The sequence below is a fragment of the Fusarium mangiferae genome (assembly GCF_900044065.1).
Source record: "Fusarium mangiferae strain MRC7560 genome assembly, contig: FMAN_scaffold007, whole genome shotgun sequence".
Taxonomy (NCBI): Eukaryota; Fungi; Ascomycota; class Sordariomycetes; order Hypocreales; family Nectriaceae; genus Fusarium; species Fusarium mangiferae.
In genome coordinates, this window is record NW_024573927.1 from 1,045,034 (window position 1) to 1,060,128 (window position 15,095).

The following is a 15,095-nucleotide window of genomic DNA, read 5'->3' on the forward strand; positions in this document are numbered from 1 at the left end:
TGCGAAGAGACCGACGAAATGCCCGACTTATAAGCGTTGAAAGCCTCAACATCCCACAGCGATTTCACATTGAAGTCGTGTTAGCATGTCTCGCAAAGTTAATGAGAGAATCATCATATCTAACAAAATTCTCTGGACTCTCTGTCAACTGATGTGCATGGTCAGCTTATTTGTGACGTCACACACCTTGACCAAGCCAACGCGAAGACTTCACGCTGCAAGCTTGCTTCTGACAACACTCACACAAACGTTCGATAACAATCCAAGCACCAAAAATATGGCGACATCGAGACCCAAAGATATTGAGCCCGAGAACCTCAGATTTGAGTTCCTTCTTCGTCATGTCGATGATGAGCCCTCGATTGCCGATGCACGCTCTCTCACCGAAGCTATTCGAAAATCCATCCAAACCGCCGTGAACTTTGCGGTGGTTGGTGAAGTCGGAGGTGCCACTAAGCTTCTTGAAATCCTTACGAGTAAAGGTCTCGATCCGTTCCAATACTCTGATTCTGAATATCCCTTCTTGAAGCCTTGTATGTTTTTCGCCTGGGAGGCAACGTCGTCTTGGCCTTCTTGGGTGCCTGAGGAGGAACGCACAGAAGAAAAGGTTCAAGAGCTTGAGATCGAAGGAAGAAAGCATTGTCTCGAGCGATTCAATCAGAAATGGGAGGTCACAGAAGAAACTGCCGAAAAGGCCTTAGACATGGCGTATAACGGGCTGACTACGAACTTACCCGACTACAATGGAACGCTCGCCGGACAGGTCATACAGGCAGAAGCAATGACTGCCAACGGTGACTTCTCATATTCAGCCAGCCCAAACGGCCCGATGGCTATTAGATACATGAAGATAGCCATGTGGTGGCGTCAAGGCATTTTCCCTTACCCATTTGTTCAGCTGTACCGCACCGCTGGGTTGATGATTGCCCTGGATATATACCTACGTCTTGGCAAAGACGAAAAGGCTCGAGAGCTATTTATGAAAGTTTGTGATCGTTTTCACACGGAAGAACAAGTTGAGCAGCTCTCCTGCTCTCGAGCCGCGTGGAAGCAGATCCTTGCTGTTCCCGAGCGGCCCCTTCTGGACTTTCTCAACATTCACGCAGCCAAGCTCCGGCCAGCCGTAACTCGTGCCTATCAAATGGCCGAGAACCGTCTGCAGAATGGACCGAGACGCCGATATGCTGACCAGTGCATCGAGAAACTGGTCCATATCATCAGCGAGAATACGTTCAAAAACTGCCCCTACGACAGGTTGGATGCCTATCGTCCCCGTGGTAACCTCCGGAATCGACCCCAGGATGCGAATGGCCTGCTTCGACGGGGATGTCACGTTTCGGGTATACGAGCTCTGGAGGAGCGACTGGGCGTGACTCTTCCTGAAGACTATAAAAAGTTCCTCAGCATCACTAATGGTCTTGATTCAATGTGGGATGGCCAGAATCTTGTAGACTACCTGGCTGGTGCCCAGGAGGTCAATTGGCAAGAGATCGACTTTCTCGAAGGCAATGAACTTCCTCTATTGAAGGACGGTGAGCCACTAGCATGGACGAAGAACATCCTGGAATGGCCCAAGATCGAAAAGCCTAGATGTATCTGTCTCTCGGGCGATATTAACCACGAAGAAAGGGCTGGCCATTTCTTCCTCATAGGTCAGGATCTCCTTCAGCCAGCCAAAGATTATTTTCTCAAGACATATGAAGAAAGGAATGACACTCAGCGTCGTGAGCTTGACCGACTTGTTCAAGAGACATACGGGAGCATGGAAACTTTCAGAAACCTCGAATGGGCACTGATTAGTTGGACTGCATGGGACTTTACTGTTTACCCGTATAATGGACTGCAAGATTTCTTGGAACAGATGGCTGAGGCGTCTTTGCGGCAGGAGAGGCCTTGGCTGAATATGTTTGAGCCGAGATTTAGAAAGATGGCAAACGCGTGAGTCTGAGAAGTCAATGTTAGCTTTGGTTAGGAGCCAGGTTTGGAGTGACACAAATACTGACACAAATCACTCGCTGATTATGGTTACCTCGACCATGGCCTTGGCTCAAAGCCAACAAAACCTAGCTCTGAATTCAATAAAGAAAATGGGTTCTAGTGTGCTAAGTTCTGTCTCTGAATCATAGTATTATATTCATAAGAGTATGGCTTTCAGTAGACGATGTGTGATGTCATGAGAGCAAAATTATAGGTGCTCGCCAAATAGCTCCATCTCCTATCACGCTTAATCTTAATCATCTTGCACTGAATCATATATCAGGAAAGGGTATAAATATCGGACCATTCATTCGCAGAACCTTTCGCATCCCAAACAAACACTTTAAGACCAATAAATCTCCTTCGAATCGAAGCCAAATAATAGTTCAGCGTACAGAAACCACCTTTGGACCGTTAGAAATGTGTATCAAGGTGCAAAGAAAGCATTCCTGCAGAAAGTGTTACCATCACCTCAAGGATGATTGGGACGACGTTCCCTGTGCCAAGGCGAGGGAGAAGGGTGGTGCCATGGGCGCTTGCGGGATTCCGGCGTCGGGCCAGAGGAAGGAGATAGAATCCATATGTGACGAGTGCTTGAAGAAGCAGAAGAAGACGCGAGGTCAGTGAGGTCAAGCGTGAGCAAGGATATCTTGGCCCAGCTGTAGACCTCTATAGTCTAGTTGTCACCGAGGACTCAAGTCCTCGCTACACATAAACACATCGAATAGCACTGATGGTTAGTTCCCTACTTCTCTTATCCCGTGACTCGTGCATCTCTAGTATCGTGAATGACATTTGGTACTGATACTAGGTGAGGTCGAGAGCTGCGCATTTTGGATGATGGAAGCCACTTTATTCATTAGCGTGCTTTGTGTCAGCGTGGGGGAAATTATAATCGAGACGAAATGATGTTTTGTTTACTGATCGAAGGCTATTTAGCGTCATGGTTCATTTGTGATTCACTATACATAGATCTCCAACCAACACAATACGGCTCATCCTACCTTAAGCACGTCATCACGCCGCACCATCACAACAAGACAGAAGGGTATAACAGTGAATGGAGAACAGGCTATCAGTCCTGCTTCATATTCTAGACGTCTGGCTTCCAACCTAAATAGAACCGCTAACACAATGATATTGACATGTCCGAGCTGCGCTCATGCCACCAGCTTTGGCTGACCCAGAATCACATCAATGACCTTATGGTCGTCATAAGTGGCAACAGTTCGCTCACACAAAGCTGCGACACGCTCCTTACTTTGGAGGCCATCTGGGCAAATGAGCCAGATTACATTGGTCATGAATGATCGCTTGTACTCGAGCATAACCTCAGGGTCGTTATGCCGATCAAACTTGGGACCTCCAAGTTTATGAAGTGTCTCAAGATAGTGATCCAATATCTCCATCTCATGGGCTCTGCGATCTTCCACGCTGAGCATAGCCGTCATGTGATACACAACATCGTGGAAGCATGAACCAAAGTGGAACGCTGACCAGTCTAGGAAGCCGATGCGGTTATCAGCTGTGAAATAGATGTTTCCGATGTGAGTATCCCCATGGAGCAGGGTTCGGAAACGTGGGTTTCGCTCAGCGTAGTAGCGATCTAAGGCTTCGTTACATCGAGCCCCGTCCATTAGATACTCCGGAAGCTGGGGACGGCCGGGTCTTCTAACCACTTCGTCCCACGATCTGCACATGAATGTCATGGCAGGATCGTAGTTGTTCCAGATCCCTGTAAGATTGTGAGACATTGGTAACGGAAACATTCACAAAGGTTCTTACATGGATGGTCCTCCTGACTCTGGCCCCAGTACTGAGCATGCAGACCTGCCAGCTGCTCAACACCGTTCTTGACTTTGTCGACCGAATATGAAGCAACTTCAGCCGGAAAAGTGCAACCTTCGCTGACAAGATCGTTCATGATTGCAATTCCCTGCTTCTCGTCTGTTCCACTCCACCAACCTCTTGGAAAGATCATATGGTTGACGTTCGGAGCAACCTTACTGAAGAACTCTGCTTCTCGTTGGGCCAGACTGACGGTCCATGGCTGAGCCTCGATCATCTTGGGATCAAACACTCCCTTGACGCAGATATTGACCGGCCTTTCTTGATCTGTTTCATTTTCGTAGGTAATATTGTAGAACAGCTTACTTGCGGTTCCCCAGATGTTGCGGGTATTCTCTATTGATTTGATCTTGTGCCCAAGCTTCGCACTGAACCACTGGGGAATCAAATCAGAGGGGAGAGTGGGGAGTTGCTCGGGCGTTGATTCAGACATTGCTGCAAATATTTCCAGTTTCTTATGTTCACTGCTTGTTTCGTATTGGTGCTGGCTTATAAGGCAGTCAGCATCTGACTCTCACTCCTGCAACCTCTTTTATCCGGATCATCAGCCAAGAGAGGGGTGTCAGCATTGATTACGTACATGCATCCGAATATTACCAAGTGCTTATTGAGAAGTGAGTTATTATCGCCAAACAAGAGCAATAGATGGGGAATGTATCCTGCCAAGAAGCTTGACTGGATAGGTGTCCTGAACACGGTTAGTCAGTGTAAGAGCGGAAGTTGGAGACTGCAACAAAACAACTCAACATTGTTACGGAAGAAGCTAAGCTCACCGAGAAATTCGGTCTTGAACCAATGCGCGGATTTCCCGGGTCCGGGTCATTTGCAGAGTGCCATCAAGAGTGGATTGCACTCGGGCTGCGACCCATGGCAAGCCAAGGAGATTCATTGCGCACCCAATGAGATGACAACTACTAAGAAGCTCAGAATTACCAACGTCTCAAGTGCATCACTGAAAGGGCGACTATTTTTAGGGAATCTAACGATCAGAAATAAATACTCCGCTGCAGCATTATACTCCGGCGATGGTGACAAGGGGATGCGACTCGGAGCTCGAGATGCGGTTTCAGATCGGTTGATCTTATCGTAGATATATGAAACCATCGAAACAGTCAAAATGGACTAGCATAGATAAGAAATTTCTTAATTAGGAAACGGAGAGATTCAAATCCAGATATGATATCAATTTAAAGATGAAACTAACTAACGAGTGAATATTAAAGCCTTGCTATAGAAACGGTTGGTTGTGATGCACGAGACGGGGGTAGTGAATGGGAAACGACAGTATATGCGAGTGATAGTGTATAACATTTTTATGTTCCTTTATGCAATTTAGAAGTCTAGTTATGCTGCACTGAAATGCTTGGATCAATGATCCTCGACATCCTCATCCCGTCCTGGGTACATGATGTCTTGGGAAAGGACAGCCCTAACGTGGCTGTACAAAATGAAAACGAAAGCGGATAGAATGATGATGCTCATTCCAGTGGCGACCCATCCAATGGCCTTGCTGCCAAGGGACCTCGCGATAGAGATAGTAGCGAGAGTGAAGCCAGTGTTGGGGAAAACCATAGCCCACCATCCGAGGTGAAAGTACTTAGGGGGAGACTGAATTACGGCAACGGCCGCGATGCCAAACCACCACAAACTCAAAGCCCAAAGGAAGATAGCACTCATGGTAGCCATCAACCGAACCATTCCAACATTGATAAATGTTCCATCTTGGATGAAGTCAATGTCTTCAGGCAACCCTTCAGCCATGCCTATCAAAGCCAGGGCAGTGAATGCAGGGGGTCCAACACACATGAAAAGGCCTGGACGATGTTCTCTGTTAGGTAGGCCTGCTTGCATCAGGCGCCCAATCATATGAGCATACATCATAACGGCAACGCTGAGTCCAAGGCCTTGGCAGGTTAGTCCTGCGACAATGATCGGTACAGCAGCAACGTGAGGCTGAGTCTCAGCGATGACAGATGCGATGGTGCCCGAAAGCATGATAGGGAAGATGGGCAAGATCCAAGTGGGCATCATAGTGGTGAGAGAAAAGCTATGAGCGGCAAATACATAGCTGTACTGCCCTATAGATAGGATCAGGGTGACGACAAGGTAGCCCCAGAAAGTTGCCTGGACAGCCCAGACGAGGTTTGAATTGTCCTTCGGTATCGCATACCGATCAGTACTGGTAATGATGGTGGCTATAGATAAGAAAAATGTAGGCAAGAAGAAACCTTCTCGTGGATGTGTCATGGACTTGGCAAATGATCCTGGGTGAAGGAAGAACCGTGATGCCATCGCCGTGGTCACACAGGTAAATATTATGAGGTTGATGATATAAATAACCAGACCAATGGTCTTGAGACCTGGAAATTGGTTCGGTTGAGCGAAGAAGAGAAGTGATAGACCGCCAGTACTCATGGGCAATGTATACCAAGCCCAGGTAAAATGCTTCATGCGTTGACGCAAGCCAAGTTTAGGTCGGTTCGGGTCGTAAATGTCGAATGAAGGGTGTTGGTTTGCATCCTTGATGTGCGTCGGTGTTGATGTGCCTGACTCGATATCGGTTGAGGCTCCGGACATGAGATCTGATGGTGAGTTCGGTCGATGTGACTCATGATGGTTGCGTTGAGTGGAGAGGTTGTCGAGGTTGTAACTGTCGCGATCCATGTTGGGTTCATGTATCCTCGTATGGTGATGCGCCATGGTAATGCGGAAATATTTTGTGTGAATTGGGCTGAAAGAGAGATGGAAGGAAAAGCGAAGAGAGTACCACTGATGTATGTAGTCACCAGACTCCTACTTAAGAGTTCCAAACTAGAGGTGAGGGCGTTCTGCTGTTGATGCAGCCAGAGCGGTAGATATTCAGGGGCTTGGCACTAGGTATAAATATTCGCCAACGGCGATAAGAGCCCAAGCACTATCGCCATCGTCTCGGCACTTTTGCAATTGTCATTACGAATCTCACATGCCTGCACTTTACTGGAGACCAGATCTTCATTACTCGTTTCTTAGACATGACACGCAAACTAGACTAATTTTAGTGACGGGCGCGACAACGGGTAACGTCTGAGCCGCAAAGCGTAGCAAGGCCGCTGGCCAACGAAGTCTCGTGTATAAGATATGAGACCCAAAACATTGGGATAGCTCCTGAGCTGTCCCTTGCTGTATATCAGTGCGATCGTCTTGAAGATCAACGGTGAGCCAATGGATATGCCCTGCACGTCCCGCTTTGGTCGTCGTACTCGTCACCTGACTCGTACCAATGCTAATGAGGCTTAAGCTTAACCTTGTCAGTGGAGAAAATGGAATGAGAGCCGCTGGATCCCATTGGGTGTAGATATCGAACACTTGGACGTGAGCAGGGAGTGTAGATTGCGGCCTAAATTAGTATTGAAGGGTTTGAGGTTGCGTTTGAAGATCGTCCTCAAACTTGTTTCGATAGGGGGGCTGTGGTATTGGTTGCGGCTCTTACGGGATCGTGTTCACCTGCGATCTGTCGCGTTTCATTTCGTATGCGAGATAAGTAGACTGCCGTCTTGGTCAACAGATCGTCACAAATGATGGCATTTGCTGTTGTCGATGGTGGCTTGGAGACACGGCAGAGGCGCTCAACATCCCTGCAATGGATGCCACGTCGCAGGCGGCTCAAAATTCCCAAGACTTTTAAGCCACGCTGGGCATTCTTTTGAGTTTCGGGCGTACCGGGCAGATCAATAGAACATTCCATGGACATAAAACCTCTTTCACATGCTGTTTACATGTTTAAAAACTCCATGGAGTCGGCGATAAACAGCCCCGGCTCGCGTTAATTGGGAACTGTACCGGGTTTCACGTCCCGCGTTCAGACCGTCCCGGGGCTCCAGTCGGTCTCCAGTCGGTCTCCAGTCGGTCTCCAGTCGGTCTCCAGTCGGTCTCCAGTATCTCTATATTTAAGTTTAAATAAATAGAGCCCCGCGGACTGTATTCAGCAGGTGCTTGGGCGCTTCGGAGTCGCCATGTATCAAATTGAAGTTCTCCACCGAATATCGACACAAAGCGTTTCGCGATAACGGAAAAGTCCGGAACTTTTGCGCCGGGAGCACGTTTCTGCCTTGTTATTTGCAGTGCTGTTTCGACTTGTTTGATCGCCAAGACACCAATTTGTTTGACCGTGAATCCACCAATCACACCGGAAGCGTCATAGAATTCTGGTCTGTGATAAAACAACATCTTATAAAAATAGCAGAAAAATTATCATTTTCACAAGATAATAAGTATTCAGTGGCTCCGGCCATCACCCTCAACCGCTGCACTACCCAGTAGCGTCAAAATCGACCTCTTCACCCTGGCCACTTGTGGCGGCACGTTCTTTCGCGATGGCCGCCATCTTCAAGACAGCTGTGCTGTCAGCGAACTCGATAACCCTGCTTATCTTCGTACCATCTCCAGTAAGATAGAAAATCCAAGAAAATTCCAGATGCAGAGTCTCGCCATGATGGTAGATCATGTCTCCACTGCTTTCAACTGCCGCGCGCCGGGCCTCAACGTCGATCGTCAAGTGCTTTGACACGGTGTTGTGAACGCCGCCAAGAGAAAGATCGTCGGCGTAGAGCTTCTCGTAGATATCATTGGGTATTAGAAACTCTTCCGGAAGGCCGAGCGCCTTGCATAGCGAAGCGGGAAGAAGTTGGCGAGTGCAGTCTGGAGTAACATCGCGGTTGATGACGGTCGGGTCCTTGGCTTTTCTCCCGTCCTCGTAGCTCGCGAGGAAGCTATTCACCGTAGTTTCGATTTGCTTCCTAAGGTCTGAGTTGGGAGACATTGTGATAATAAAGTTCTGTAGCTTCAGTCAATGCACAAGCGGTGAAAAGGAGAATGTCAAGTCAGAAAGAAGAGAGAGTCCGGTCGCTGCCCCTCAGATATATCACTTCTAGTTGCTCACATAAGCTGACGACAATGGTGGTCAGATCAAGTTGAATCCTACTTCAGAAACATCTCCCGGCCCGCGCGGTTACTCTAATGCGAAGGGGGGAAAGATATTAGCCATGGGGAAAAGCCTTGAACTTCGCTGTGGCTTTGATGATTAAAGATTTCTTCCTCTTTGTGGTTTGTCTTCGTTCGTGTCTCCTAGTGTCTACAAATGAGAAAACAATGCCTACCAATTATACTAGGGCCTTATCAGGCCATTTACTTTAATAATGTATAGTTAAAGGGCACGAATTGTTTAACGCCAGATCTTGGTACTTGTGCAGCAAAGGTGACTGTTGTTCAAGTAATACTTTTAATGACCAGATGTTGAGTACAGGGTAATTCGAGTCTTGACCCCTGCCAATACTAGTCATCGTAGCTAATCACTTGGATTGAGCACTGATATACGTACGAGCATCCTTTTAAGGAACATCTCCTTCGTTATTAGCAGAGAATGAATGTTCATGATGCCAAGCCACGAATGATCCTGAATCGGTGTTGTTTCTTGTCATTATGTTCCACAAAAACAGTCCCATGACGCCAAAAATGTTAGCTTTGTCAAGTCTACAAACCAGCATCATCAATATTGATCTTGTCTGTGATGAGTTGACGATCTGAATATTTGGCTGTGTTGAGACTTCTTCACTTTTCTGTGGTCGGAATACTTTTCGAATGACCTCTGCCCCATGAAACTGAAACTGAAAGATAATTCAGCTGCAGTTTCTATGTCCAGTAGCAAATCTATGGCGTCCGAAATCACATATTCTCTGATTCACAGAGTTTCTTCAGATATATAATGTTCGAAGAGTCTTATCGAACTCAAAACCTTGGTCTTCTAAAACACATATGCACGTATAAGAACGGAAGAGACAACCCAGTCCCAGTCAAACCAAATCCAATTCTTCCAGAGGAGTCAAGTAGGTAATCACCAGCTAACGAAGACCATACTCATCATGGGCGCATTTAACCCAAACAATGTTCCCACGTGGACGCACTATATCTCTAAACACCTGATCATTACCAATGAGACGTTTTTTGATGGTCTTGAATGGATCTATGGGAAAAAGGCTGATGGGACACCAAACTACGGATGGGAAGATGAGGGAGACAAGTTCAAGGTTACCGTCTTCACAGAAGAACCGAAGGATTTGAAGGAGAAATTGCAGACCATCGGCCAGATTGAAAAAGACTAATTCTCCTCGGGATGCATTCTGTTGGCCGCAGTTGAACCAAGAGTTGTGGTTCAATCGACGAAGTCAGATGAAAGCCTGGTAAGGAATAGCACTGAATATGAATTGACCTCTGCTACGAGAAAAGCTTAGTCAACGAAGCGTTTTATTTGTAGTGAGAAGCCAGTTTCGGGGTCATGATAGGTACACTGTAGACACTACAGTACAAAATTAACGAAATTGAAGAGACTGTTGTGTACATGGAAGTCGTAGTATGACTTTTCTGCTTAAATTCGGCGAACATCGCCCGGTATCTACCATCGAGGGATCTTCTCTGAGAAGTCTGGTTGAAACCTCTTCATATACGTAGTATCATCACGCTTCTTCAACCCACAGTCCAGGTACTGTTGATGAAGCTTTGCCAACCTCTCTCTGTCTAGCTCAACGCCCAGACCTGGCACTGTCGGCACTACAACACCACCATCCTTCCACTTCAAGGCGCCGTCAATAACAACGTCTTCATCTCGGCGCTTCCAAGGCCAGTGCGTGTCACAGGCATAATCCAAGTTTGGTGTTGCAGAGGCGAGATGCGTCATAGCGGCGAGTGAGATGCCCAAATGACTGTTGGAATGCATTGAGAGGCGAAGACCCCAAGTTGCACAGATGGATGCTAGGGTTTGTGACTTGCGAAGGCCTCCCCAGAAGTGATGATCTGATAGAATTACCTGTACGGCGTTTTGGAGAATTGATGGTGGGAGATGATCGAAAGCAACGACTGCCATGTTGGTAGCTAGGGGCATCGATGCTTCTTTAGCAACAGCAGCCATTCCTTCAATCTCCCCAGCTGGATCTTCCAAGTACTCAACAATACCATCAAGCTCTTTTGCGACCCATTTTGAAGTATCAACAGTCCAGGCAGCGTTTGGATCAAGTCTCAGCGGCAGATCAGGAAAGGCCGCATGTAGAGCTTTGATCGCGGCGACTTCCTCTGCAGGAGGGAAGACACCTCCCTTGAGCTTGATAGCCTTGAAGCCATATTCGTCAATGATCTTCTTGGCCTGCTTCACCACTCCTTGCGGGTCTAGAGCAGGGCCGTATTCATCATCTTCGTGACCAGGATGTCCGGCCCATTTGTAGAAGAGGTAGGCTGAGTATTGGACTTGGTCTCTCACACGTCCACCGAGAAGGTCACTGACAGATATGCCAGCCAGTTTGCCTTGTAAGTCGAGACATGCGACTTCGAACGGTGAGAAGACCTTGTCAGTGACTGAGGCAGTGGTCACCATGCCTCCCATGCCATCTCCACCTGTATTAGTGTCTGTCTTGAGCGACTCAACACATTTTTGGTAGATGACGTTTGTGCTGTAGATAGAAAGACCTTTGATACTATCCGCTGCTTTTTGCAAGCGGTTTAGATGTGCCGAATCTCCATATGATTCACCAAGACCATATGAGTCTTCTGTGATGATCTCGATGATGCTGCGTAAGGCATATGGCTCATGTACACCCACGCTGTTCAGCAGGGGCATATCATGGAAGGCCACAGGGGTGATGACAATGTCTTTGATGATGCTTCGTTGAGCCATGATTGGGATTCTGTGTGTATTCTGTGATTGTTGAGTCTACTGATAGCAACTGCATTGTTTGAGTGGTGGACTATTTATCCCGGGATTGTACATGGTTGAGCTGTCATGTCATTGCTGTTTGCGGGGTAAACATCGTTTCCTTTGAGTAACCATCACGGGTATCATGCGTGATTACTTGGTGTAGTGCTCCATGAGTTGTAATCATTTCCGAATCAAGAGGATAAGGTACATCGGACATGTTTCCTTGAGAGGTTGATGTGGCTGGTCATAGATCCGTCACGGATAACGTCTTTACCAGGTGCTTTTCCGCTAATCAGCACTTCCGTCGATCCCCCAGGAGATAGCGTTGGGCGTTGGGGGTGATTTTTCCGTACAATGAGACCATCAGAAATCATACCCCGCACTTGGCAAGCATGGGCACTCCGCTTTGGGTGTCGCCAAGCCTGGGGTTACACTGGCTTTCGTCTGGGGAAGTGTGGGGCACCCGCTTGAGCTAATCTGTGCAATCAATGACCTCGTCTCTTTTCCAGATCGTGGTCTCGACTATAATACCCAGCCTGCTTCAGCACTTCCAGGGCTCGGTCATTCAGCATCACAACTCTTGAGGTTCAAGTCCTCTCATTTATCACCCGTGTTCGCACCCTAAACCTTAACCTTATAGGCGACAGTCCCAGAGTGGCAACACGTTCACCATGGCTCCTCGAAGTTCAATCTCCAAGAGCGACATTGAGGTTGGCGACCATAAGCCCGATCATCTCGAGAACACCTCCGAAGCCATCGAAATTGCCGGTTTTCGCGTCTTTGGTTTGAGCCCTGAAGATGCCGACTTCTACAATAGTTACACAGAGGAGCAAAAGAAGAAGGTCTTCCGCAAGGTTGATGTTCGACTTGTCCCGATGCTCGCTCTTCTCTATTTGATATGCCATATTGACAGAGCCAATATCGGCAATGCGAAGATTGAGGGCATGGTCGAGGACTTGGGAATGACAGGTGAGTTTCCTGTGTGTTGTGGTGAAGAAATCTGTTGACATCTTGACCTTATCACAGGTGTTCAGTACAACACCATCCTGTCAATCTGTAAGTTACGACAACACTCGCCAATTAGATCACTGTGAACTAAAATTTGATAGTTTTTGTACCTTATGTCCTTCTTGAAGTCCCTAGCAACATTCTTCTGAAGAAGTTCAAGCGCCCATCGATGTATCTCGGTATCCTCTGCGTCTGCTGGGGTATCGTCATGACTTGCACTGGACTTGTCCAAAATTTCGGTGGCCTCATGGCTACTCGAGTTCTTCTTGGTATTTTTGAGTAAGTAAAGTGATCATTTGGACCCAATATGCTGGTGCTGATACTGACGTCTCGATTCAGGGCCGGATTCTTCCCTGGTGCTATCTACCTGTGCAGGTAAGCTCAACAACCAGATGTCGACACAAAAAAAGATATTCTAACAATTAAATAGTTACTGGTATCTTCCCAAGGACCTCAGCGTGAGAATTTCTTACTTCTACTGCGCCAGTGCCTTATCTGGTGCCTTTTCTGGTCTCCTCGCAGCTGGAATCGCTGAGATGGATGGTGTCGCCGGTCTCGAAGGTTGGAGATGGATCTTCCTTCTCGAAGGAATGGCAACAGTTGTTCTCGGTGTCGCGTGCTTCTTTCTCCTTATCGATACTCCTGCTCTGTCTACGCGGTGGTTGAACCCCGAGGAGATCCGATTCCTTGAGCTCTCCATGTTCATCAAGCAAGGAGGAGGCTTCCAAGAGGAATCGACAGTGAGATGGAAAGATATTCGCATGGTGCTCACAAACTGGAGAGTCTACGTCCAGGCTTACTTCCTTCTGTGCCAGTCTGCTCTCTCTTACGGTACCAAGTTCACCCTACCAAGCATCACCAAGGCGATGGGATTCAGCAACACGAACGCCCAGCTTACCTCGGCTCCCCCTTACGTCGCCGCTGCCATTTCTGCAATTGTTTTCGCCAAGATCTCCGACCGATTCTTCTGGCGTATGCCCTTCGTCGCCATTCCTATGGTTATCGTCACAGTCGCATACTCGATCATGATTTCTCTCAACGGTCAACTCGAAGCTAAGAAGGGCGTTGCTTACTTTGCCGTTGTTCTCGCTGTTATCGGTATCTATCCCATCCAAGCCGCCGCTGCCTCGTGGAACGCCAACAACATCGCTCCCTCTTCTCGACGTGCCATTGGTATCGCTCTGATGAACTGTGTCGGCAACGTTGGTGGAATCGTCGGTAGTTTTATGTATCTTGAGAAGGAGAAGCCCAAGTATTACACCGGATTTGGTTTGTCGCTTGCTTTCGGAGGTACCGGCTTGATCGTTGCTTTCCTCCTGGAGTGGAGCTACAAGCTCGCCAATGCTCGCAAGGCCAAGATTGCCGAGGAGGCTAAGAGGAAGTACACCGAGGAGGAGCTGTTTGACATGGGAGACAGGTCGCCACTGTTCAAGCATGTGCTCTAGATTTGGTGTTGCTTGGATGGAATGTTGAGTGGATACGGAATACTAGTGATAGTGGTTTGAATCACTTGCTTGTGTGAGCATTTCGAAGTCAGTGGTGGGAAACATAGTTGGATTATGATATTATGAAGAATACAAACGAGTACCATACTCAATCAAAGATAAGGAAGCCTCCCAAATGATACGTGCATATCATAGATAAACCACATGGAACAATGTAGCCAAACGTCCTTAACCATCAAGGGCACATACTCCATTGCGGCAGACACAAACGCCGGGAAGAACACACAGATCCAAGTTAGCCTGACAATCGGAAGGGCCACCGCATTGAACCTGATCGACACAGAGACCATGCTGGCAAGTAGCGCCAGCTGAACACCCATTATTTGACTGGCAGAGTTGCAGATCAGACCGTGGTGTGCATTCATTCGTCGATAGGGGGCACTCGCAGAGTCCTATAGCACAAATAGGGTTGACAGATAAGAGGCAGTCGTTTATGTCAGTGCAGAAGTCTGGTTGCTGTGAAGCGACATGACAGAAACCAGAGTCGGAGCAGGTTTGGCCGGGGATAGTACAGTCGCTGTTATCAGAGCATGGAGAGCCTTGACTATTGTCCGGAACGCAAGTGCCGGCATCGCAGATGGGGTTGGCCCCGCCGTAAAGAGCCTCGCATTCAGCGTTTAAAAAGCACTCGTCCGGCACAGCAGCTGCAGTGGTGGTTGTCGTAAATGGGGCTGTCGTCGTAGTGCCATCGAGGACCTCGGTAGTCGTGGTAATCGACAGCAAGGTCGTGGTGCCATCGCTCAAAGTTACGGAAGTTGTGATGTCCTCGGAGACAGAGGTTGTTTCAGTTGTGGTGGCAGAAGGCCCAACGGTGGATGTAGTCTCGACGTCTGTTGTGGTGGTGTCTTGAACAACCTGGGTAGTTGTGGTGCCATCGGCCAAAGTCTCAGACGACGAGACAGCATCAGAAGTAGTTGTTGTTTGCGTTGTAATGACAGAATGCTCAGCCGTGGTGGACAAAGTAAGCGTGGTCTCTGAGCTGCTTGACATAGCGCCCTCAGTGGTCGAGACAGATGAGGGACGACACGGCCCAGCAT

The 15,095-nt window shown here is 48.0% G+C and overlaps 8 protein-coding genes across 8 annotated transcripts; 3 read left to right on the forward strand and 5 right to left on the reverse strand.

Moving 5' to 3' along the window:
• Nucleotides 1-277: 277 nt before the first annotated feature.
• FMAN_13478 (uncharacterized protein) lies at nucleotides 278-1,942 on the forward strand (the record flags this gene model as incomplete). The annotated part of the gene is made up of 1 exon (XM_041832950.1): nucleotides 278-1,942. The coding sequence occupies one exon, from the start codon at nucleotides 278-280 to the stop codon at nucleotides 1,940-1,942; it is 1,665 nt and encodes a 554-aa protein (XP_041683363.1).
• A 1,195-nt stretch (nucleotides 1,943-3,137) lies between these two features.
• FMAN_13479 (uncharacterized protein) lies at nucleotides 3,138-4,258 on the reverse strand (the record flags this gene model as incomplete). The annotated part of the gene is made up of 2 exons (XM_041832951.1): nucleotides 3,138-3,712; nucleotides 3,763-4,258. The coding sequence occupies 2 exons, from the start codon at nucleotides 4,256-4,258 to the stop codon at nucleotides 3,138-3,140; spliced, it is 1,071 nt and encodes a 356-aa protein (XP_041683364.1).
• Nucleotides 4,259-5,193: 935 nt separating this feature from the next.
• On the reverse strand, nucleotides 5,194-6,489 carry FMAN_13480 (uncharacterized protein; the record flags this gene model as incomplete). The annotated part of the gene is made up of 1 exon (XM_041832954.1): nucleotides 5,194-6,489. One exon carries the CDS (start codon nucleotides 6,487-6,489, stop codon nucleotides 5,194-5,196), a length of 1,296 nt encoding a protein of 431 aa, XP_041683365.1.
• A 1,624-nt stretch (nucleotides 6,490-8,113) lies between these two features.
• Nucleotides 8,114-8,623, reverse strand: FMAN_13481 (uncharacterized protein; the record flags this gene model as incomplete). The annotated part of the gene is made up of 1 exon (XM_041832955.1): nucleotides 8,114-8,623. One exon carries the CDS (start codon nucleotides 8,621-8,623, stop codon nucleotides 8,114-8,116), a length of 510 nt encoding a protein of 169 aa, XP_041683366.1.
• A 1,099-nt stretch (nucleotides 8,624-9,722) lies between these two features.
• On the forward strand, nucleotides 9,723-9,962 carry FMAN_13482 (uncharacterized protein; the record flags this gene model as incomplete). The annotated part of the gene is made up of 1 exon (XM_041832956.1): nucleotides 9,723-9,962. One exon carries the CDS (start codon nucleotides 9,723-9,725, stop codon nucleotides 9,960-9,962), a length of 240 nt encoding a protein of 79 aa, XP_041683367.1.
• A 290-nt stretch (nucleotides 9,963-10,252) lies between these two features.
• FMAN_13483 (uncharacterized protein) lies at nucleotides 10,253-11,524 on the reverse strand (the record flags this gene model as incomplete). Its single annotated transcript, XM_041832957.1, has 1 exon — nucleotides 10,253-11,524. The coding sequence occupies one exon, from the start codon at nucleotides 11,522-11,524 to the stop codon at nucleotides 10,253-10,255; it is 1,272 nt and encodes a 423-aa protein (XP_041683368.1).
• A 692-nt stretch (nucleotides 11,525-12,216) lies between these two features.
• On the forward strand, nucleotides 12,217-13,998 carry FMAN_13484 (uncharacterized protein; the record flags this gene model as incomplete). Its single annotated transcript, XM_041832958.1, has 5 exons — nucleotides 12,217-12,514; nucleotides 12,572-12,601; nucleotides 12,655-12,832; nucleotides 12,893-12,928; nucleotides 12,984-13,998. The coding sequence occupies 5 exons, from the start codon at nucleotides 12,217-12,219 to the stop codon at nucleotides 13,996-13,998; spliced, it is 1,557 nt and encodes a 518-aa protein (XP_041683369.1).
• A 228-nt stretch (nucleotides 13,999-14,226) lies between these two features.
• On the reverse strand, nucleotides 14,227-15,048 carry FMAN_13485 (uncharacterized protein; the record flags this gene model as incomplete). The annotated part of the gene is made up of 1 exon (XM_041832959.1): nucleotides 14,227-15,048. One exon carries the CDS (start codon nucleotides 15,046-15,048, stop codon nucleotides 14,227-14,229), a length of 822 nt encoding a protein of 273 aa, XP_041683370.1.
• Between the last annotated feature and the right edge of the window lie 47 nt (nucleotides 15,049-15,095).